The sequence below is a fragment of the Aplysia californica genome, unplaced genomic scaffold, assembly GCF_000002075.1.
Source record: "Aplysia californica isolate F4 #8 unplaced genomic scaffold, AplCal3.0 scaffold00286, whole genome shotgun sequence".
In the NCBI taxonomy this organism is placed as follows: Eukaryota; Metazoa; Mollusca; class Gastropoda; order Aplysiida; family Aplysiidae; genus Aplysia; species Aplysia californica.
Window position 1 is genome coordinate 558,374 of NW_004797556.1, and position 8,315 is coordinate 566,688.

General features: G+C 39.3%; 1 protein-coding gene across 1 annotated transcript; it reads right to left on the reverse strand.

The window, feature by feature from the left end:
* Positions 1-218: 218 nt before the first annotated feature.
* LOC101863911 (uncharacterized protein C1orf50 homolog) lies at positions 219-5,094 on the reverse strand. The gene is given in 2 exon segments (XM_035970563.1): positions 219-964; positions 5,090-5,094. Coding segments are annotated over 2 exon segments (537 nt in total). The 3' UTR covers positions 219-432.
* Between the last annotated feature and the right edge of the window lie 3,221 nt (positions 5,095-8,315).

Consider the following 8,315-nt stretch of genomic DNA (forward strand, 5'->3'; position numbering starts at 1 on the left):
AACATATATATACACGTATATATAAACAGATACATACGAGTTAATACACGTAGAATAGAAGAGAAGAGAAGAGAATATGTAATGTGTATGTATGGCTCTTTTCGTCTAAGCAGATGGCCTCAATGTTGTCTTCATGCAGCTTCTTTCAAGGCTAATCCTTCACATGTTTGAAGCGCATATTCTGTCGCAGTGCTTGCATGTCAGTGAGATGTCGACGCAAGCAGAATGTGTGAGTTTGATTTCTGTTTTGAAAAGTTTGGCTATCAGTCTCCTAGGATGCTTTCTCACACTCAGTCTGGAGTAGCCCTGACAGAAAAGGCCAATGCAGCTACATTGCATTGATGGGGGTGTTAAATACTTACAATTACAGTTATGATTATTTTAGAAAGACTCCACTGCATGTCACTATAAAAACCTTTTGTTAAAAAAACCCTAGCTATCTCCTTCTGCCCCCTGCACTTCGGTAACATCTGCTGTCTGTGAGGAACTTTCCACCTTCCTGAAACCCAGCAGATCTGCGGTGGTGGAACCCGCCGCGATGACCAGCTTAGCGTTGTAGATCTTGTCAATGATCGCATTCTGTGCGTCACGTTTCTCAACTTCCTTGATGGGTGTCCACGACTGGTCGTACTCCATCCTGAAGGCGCCCAAGAATTCATAAGGACAACTGGCTCCCCATTCCTGTGGGGAGAGAATGCTGAGGTAACTTTGTCCAGATTCTCTCTCGTACAAGTAGTACATTCTACCGGGACGCTTCACTATATTACAGGCAGCATGGTGTAACGATGCGTCTCGCTTGGCGTCTTCTAATACCTTTCTTGCTTGATTTTGAAGATATCGGGTCTGATCTGCTATAACTGTCAACTTATTGCCTGCATTTGCCTTTGTGAATTCCTCAGCTTTTTGTACAGCTTTTGCCAGTTATACAATGTGAACTGACGGGTCGATGTTCAATCTTGCTCGACTCCAGACCAAGACCAAGATCAACTAAACACCTGCAAAAACAGCTTATCTTAGCTTGGAGTCGATGTTAGCATCTGGGAAGAAGTAGCTGAGGACAGGAAAACATGGAGGAAAATTATGAAGGAAAGAACTACAATGTTAGAGAGCAGGTTTAGAAACAACCAGGCTGAGAAGTGCCAACAACGAAAGGAAAATAAAGGAAATACAGAGCTTCGATCCACGTCACTGACATGCAAGCACATGTGAAGAATTAGCCTTGAAGGAAACTGCATGAAGACAACATTGAGGCCATCTGCTTAGACGAAAAGAGCCATACATACACATTACATATTCTCTTCTCTTCTCTTCTATTCTACGTGTATTAACTCGTATTTTTCTGTTTATATATACATGTATATATGTGTTTTATATATATATACATTTATTTATTTATGTAATCATGTATATACATGTATAGGCCTTATATATATATATATATATATATATATATATATATATATATATATATATATATATATATATATATATATATGAATATATGTACATATAAATAATAATATAATATTTGTGTATATAATATATTATATACATATATATATAAAGAGAGAGAGAGAGAGAGAGAGAGAGAGAGAGAGAGAGAGAGAGAGAGAGAGAGAGAGAGAGAGAGAGAGAGAGAGAGAGAGTTGTTTGTATGTGTCTAAGTAAAAAGCCCATTCCTTGAATGGGGTTATAAACAACATTCCACCTTCAAATATTTTAACTCACACACACACACACACACACAAACACACACACACACACACACACACACACACACACACACACACACACACACACACACACACACACACACACACACACAAACAATCAAACAAAATAAACAAACGCACACAGACACATTCATGCAATAACAAAGATCCGCTTCTTAATCGTGAAACCTGAGCGAAGTTACAGAGAAATACTTCTTACTGTGGTTTGCTTACCAAGAGTGTTAAAATAGGGAATACCACGAAATGATTATAATTTCTAGACTGCAATTGATCTGGAGACGTGAGGGCTTTGACCTCAAAGAAAAACAAGGATGCCGATGTATTCAGTCCAAATGCATTTTTTTCTCGTTAAAATAAAAAGAGTAAACTCTTTTGTACTCAAATTTTGACTGCAACAGAAAGTCTACCAAGATGATTCTGTTTTATGGGAAATTTTAGAATGTTTGATAGTGAAAATAAATCCGAAGACTAAACTTTAAAAGACATTTTTTAAACAAACTTATGAGATATTTTCAACCATAGTGTGGTCAAAAATTCGTGGTGCAACTTATCCTCAAATATCTCTTTAGCGAGTGAATCAATGTCATTCATACTTTGCGCAGCAGTTTGTTTCTATTTGTCTTAACTAAATCATATTTTTTCAGAACATTTGGAGCTAGATCTAGATCTAGATTTTAAAACTTTTCTTCATAAATTTATATAAAATGCTTGAAATCTCTGTCACACGTTAAATGGTATTTTTCACCACAGCACTCCTCACTTCTCACACACATTTTGATTACGCATATGGCCTACGTCACAGCTCATCAATGACACTTTTTACTTGCAAAACTTGTTAGAAGAAATTATTTTTATAGTGAACACATTTTTTTTTTGTTGGTACTAATGCTTTTCAAAACATGCGTTCAATAAGCATAATGTCCCGATTAGAAAGACAGGACGAACTTGCTATTAAAAGCACTATTACCCCGGCTGTAAACATTTAAAAATCGGTAGAAACCACGCACTTGGATTTTTTATTAGTATTTACAAAAGAATTTTCTAGAATATAACCAGCAGGCGTTTACAAAAATGTTGATTTGTTAAATTGATACAAGTCATTGTGCAAAAATTGGAGAGCTTGTGTTCTATAGTTGAGGAGATATCTGTCAATACGTCGCGCCTCGAATTTTTTACTGTACTATAATATAATATGTATACTGAAGAGAGAGAGAGAGAGGGAGAGAGAGAGAGAGAGAGAGAGAGAGAGAGAGAGAGAGAGAGAGAGAGAGAGGGGGAGGGAGGGAGAGAGGAAGAGAGAAACAATGAGAAAGGAAGGAAGAAGGAGGCAGTGAGAGAGAAAAGTGAAAAAAGAGAGAAAGTGAGGGAAGAGAGAGAGAGAGAGAGAGAGAGAGAGAGAGAGAGAGAGAGAGAGAAAGAGAGAGTACGAGAGAGAGAGCGAGAGAGAGAGAGAGAGGTGGGGGGGGGGGGCAGACAGACAGACAGACAGACAGACAGACAGACAGACAGACAGACAGACAGACAGACAGACAGACAGACGGACGGACAGACAGACAGAGACAGATGGGGAGGGTGGAGCATGGAGGGTCAAACAAGTGTAACTGAAAGCCCGAGATTAAGCGTAAAAAAAAATTATTCGGTTGTACAAGATTAAGAAAACTGTGTCTTTGTCAGATGAATGTATTTCCTGATTTATGTCAATCATAGTAAACATTTTGTTAAACAATAATCTTCCGAACAAGACACATTAATTTGGCTTCTCCAGTTCTTCCACGTCAACGAACAAAGAACTGCCGGAAAAAAGGAAGCTTTAAAAAGAAATAATTCATTTTTTTACTTTGCGAATGTAGTCATTGTGTTTCAAATAATCTCGAGTATTGTTCTTTTTCCAGGCTAACAGAGCACCCGTCAGTTAATTTCTTCCGTGGTCGTTTCAGATAATTATGCTGGCAAGATCGATTTGTACGTCAGAGGAAATTATTGGTCATGAACGGCATACTACATTAAGGTGTCACCACCACGGCCAGTTGGCAAAACAACAGTTCTGGCGCGGAGGAAGCTACGGTATTTGTGTCTGCAAACTGCTTGTACCCAAGCTAGATTTTCGTTGAGATATCGTTATCAAACAATAATAAACAGCCTTGGAGCGATAGCCGATCTCACAGCACCCCCCTCCCCCCTAAAAACACCCCCCTCCTTTTTTTACACTCTGACTCGGAAGCTATTTCTATGTCAGTGATGGTGAACTGGTGTCTATGGTGTGGCGATTACGTGCATCGACCTCGCACTCAGAAGACCTGAGTTCGATTCACGTGTGGGAAAAATTTTTATCGAGTTTCTCGGTCTTTCCTCAGGGACATTGTATCTCTCTCAGGCCAGGTTAGTCCATGCAGGGAGGGCCGAGGCTCGCCTCGAAAATGAACTTAACTGTATCCATCTGGCTGTAAAATGCCTACATTTAAACATGAATGAGGAACATTAAGTCCTTGACACTGCTGTTGAAATGTGCAGTGTATTTATCACAATTTTACTTAGAACTCATAGAGACAAAGAAAAAGATTTTCGGATATCTATCTTTTGCGCAAAGCTTTCAAGTCATCACCTCATTACCCGCAATTACGCTAGTGATACCTGAAATATGTAACACTGCATACTATCTTGCTTTATTAGTATCCATAGCACATGTATGCAATTAGAGAGTTTTCCTGTTTAACGTCTAATGGACTGTCAAAAAAGAAACAAATGTAAAAACAAAGAGGGCCTGGAGCCCTGACCCTGCTTGCACAACAAAAGGCAGCTGTTTCTCTTAATGCATACTCCTTCTTCACATTATGTTCGTATCAAGACTGGTTTCTTGTGGGTACCCAACATTGTTTATTTGTGAAACTTTCATTGCAACCAAAACGAGAAAACTATCTTTTTAAATGGCTAAGGTATAGTATCATTACATCCGATGCTAAGTTTTCCAATAAAACGAAGAAGTGCAATAGCTGAAGACTGAAGACAGTTTAAGCAAAACGAACCTATTTCTAAAATAAAAATTTTTTAATGAGAGCAAAAAATAAGTCTTAAAAAGCTAAGCTCAGTCAACCCTTGTGAATGCTTGACACTTACCAAAGTTGTATACAGACAATATTTCGGTTAAATATTGTGTTGTTGTTTTTAAATTGCTCTTTTGTTCTTTTTCATTTTTGTTTAGGAATCAATCTAGAAAACCAATTTGTTAAATTGCATCAAAATGTACGAAACGCATAGCGTTATTAGATCTACTCCAGATAATGTATAATATCTAATCGACTCCTTAGAGTCATCTTTAAAAATATACGTTGCAACACTGTTCTGTTAGCCATACTCACCGCATTATTAAGATCAACCTTAATCAAGACGAGACTATTGGTAATGTTCTTTGAGATTATTTGAGTTCTGTCAAGGCTTTTTAAACAATTTCCCGTCTGCATTGTAATTTTGAAGAGATAGATCTGGACTTGGTTGAGTTATTTCTCTTGAGCTTAAGAACAGCTCGGTGTGAGAGACTTTAAGGCTCGTCCCATGGTGCGTCGGTTGAGAGGAATCCTTGTCGCAGAACGGATGGAGACTTTGGCTTGAAGGGAAGGGTTTACTGTTTGGGTTACAATGGCTGGATCCGTCATCCAAACGCTTGAGGAGCCGCCATTTACGAAAAGCAGAGTTATGCCTATGTGTAACAACAGCAAAAACAAAAACCCACAGTCACGCTGTGTATCCTTCCTTTTCTCATGTCGACCCCCCTCAACATACTCTGTTTAAAAACTACAAGAACCAGGCCTCTACTCGATTTACTTTTCCTATTTAATCACTCTGCACTAATATCTCCTGCATCCACCCCTCCCCCACCCCCCGCTCCCCAAACCAGATAAGGCCTTCTGACTACACTGTCAGCTTGAACAAAAACAAGAAAGTAGGCAATCCTGATATGCGATCCAGTTTTAACATAAAGGCCACAATTATTGTATCGCGTATACAAACAAAAAATGCGATCAAAGTCAGGGTTACCGGTAACGATTTCCCTTCAAAACCCAACCACCCAGTGTGCAGTATTTGGACAAAATTGCTAATTTTAATTAGCGTACAAAATCTGAATACTCTATGCTACGCCGATTATGAATTATTTTTTAAAGCGTCATTTTCACTGTTGGATATACAAAGGGAGATGGGCTGGATAGAAACCGAAACATTGTTTGCCTTTATGAAATGGATCGAAAAATGGATAGGTGAAGGGGGAGATGTTCAAGTAGTCCAGTTTGGATAACAGATATGAAATGAAAAGCATGTAGAGCTTGATGGTCTTTAATTATCAATCTTTGTATTCTGGTCGCCTCGTTTTCGGGGGGGGGGGGGGGGAATCTTTGTTGCTTGTGAAAATTTGAAAGTCATAATATGACTTTCTTTAAAAAAATGTCAATTCTTTTACAATTTATCAGATAAATGTAGATAAAAAAATTTTAATTTTATTGATATCAATAAAGAGAAATTTGCTCTAGAAAGGTAAATACATACATGCACGCGCACTCATCACTATGCAAGAAAATACACAAACACACACACACACACACACACACACACACACACACACACACACACACACACACACGCACGCACGCACACGCACACACACACACATACACACACATTTACATTATACAGAGAGGTAAAGAGAAAGTGTTCGAGAAAAGAAGAGAGAAAAAGAGAGAGAGAGACACATATTCACATAAGCCTAGACATCATTTGACACTTAATTTGCATACCCTCGCGGCTCAAAAGAAAGACTGAGCACAGCTCCCCCCCACACACACACACATACATTTTTCCTCACAGCTCTCAGGATGGATGGCGAATTTAGAATCCTCCTATCGATTTTAGGACCACAAAGAGATCTTTAATGTGTGCATCGTGCACAGAGGACCTTCGAGGTTGTTTTTGCCCGTATACGAGAAGGCTAGGAGTTAGATCTCACTTACCCTAAGATCAGGGGTGTAGACGAAAGGCAACAGTAAGAAGGAGCCAAGTAGTAACAGTAGAAAGGCAGCGGACAGAGTCAGGAGTCCAGAGGATGGGGCAAAGAGGGAGGGGGAAGGGGGAGAGGGAGTAAGAAGTGGAGACGAAAGCAGGCAACAAAACATAATTAGAGAAAAGGAAAGATGAAAGGAAAAAATTTCTTTAAAGAAGAAGATAGTCCGTCGCTGTCAGGTTTCGAACCCAAGACCTAGTAAATGAGAGGCGAACGCTGTATATCACTGTCTCGTTTAATAGGCAAATGCCATCTGCTAGCAGACTTTTACTTCCTCTCTTTTTCCAATACCTTCCCATGTTTCTTCTTGAATTAATTCTGCAAATGGATTTGTTCCATATCCAAGAACTTCCTCCTCTGTGGTGGCAACATTATGTTTCTTTTATAGCTTTCTATACATCTTCAAAGGCGTCATAACTATCTTTATTAAGTAACAGAATGCCTTCATATTTGTTAGACAGTTTTGTTCTAAATTAAATTCTGTATTAACGTCTTGATCTCTAAAGTTTTTTGTCTGTTTTATTGTTTTCCCTTTATCAAAACGTTTTAGGTGGTTGTTTTTACTTGCCTTCTCAATTACCTCTGCCCTTCCATTATTGCAGACACTAAAAAAAAATTTTAAGTTCTTAATTTCACTCTAATACGACAATGGTTCATATGATTTTTAGTGCCTCCACCTGGCGAACACATGGTAGGTTTATGGATACCTTAATGTGGAAACAATAATGGTCCACTTACAACGAGGCTATTTACTTGAAACATCTCATTTAAATTTTCACTTTTGTTACTTACGCATCCAACTCCATGCAGGTTCACAATATTTCATTTTCGTTCATTTGCGTCATGCGCTGTTGTGTTCATGTCATCTATTACAAAACCGTATAATATCACGTTGTGTAAGTTGTAAAACTGATCCTTCTCCTCTTCTTAGTGATCACCAGTAGCTGCATAGCTTTGCGTTATTGACAATGGTCGACCCAGCTTTGCCCAGATGTAGATAATACAAAACTCTCTCTCTCTCTCTCTCTCTCTCTCTCTCTCTCTCTCTCTCTCTCTGTCTCTCTCTCTCTCTATCTCTCTCTCTGTCTCTCTTTCTCTCCTTCGCTCAGTCTTCTCTCTCTCTATCTGTTTATCTCACTATCTCCCTCCCTTCCTCTATGAGAGGCTCTGTGTGTATATTCCCACAAGGATTAAGAGGTGAGACAGTGTTCCCCTCTGGTGATCCGCCAAAGCTACTCGTCCATACCAAGATCTAAGAACGTCTGTTCTCTCTGCCCCGTTCAAACTGAACACTTTACAGAGTAGTGCCCCTCCTACCCCCTACCCCCCCCTTATCCCCCCTTACTCCCACTTACCCCCTCCATCCCTTACCCCCTTTACTCTCAACCCCCCCCACCCCTTAAACCATCCCAATTATTTTCCAATCAAACCCCCACCCATTCCCCTTCTTTAACTCTTAGTATACGAAAAACAAATCCTTCCATGATCTTTTGGTCTCTCTGCCCGTTAGAAACTTTACAGAGTTGGACCTATTC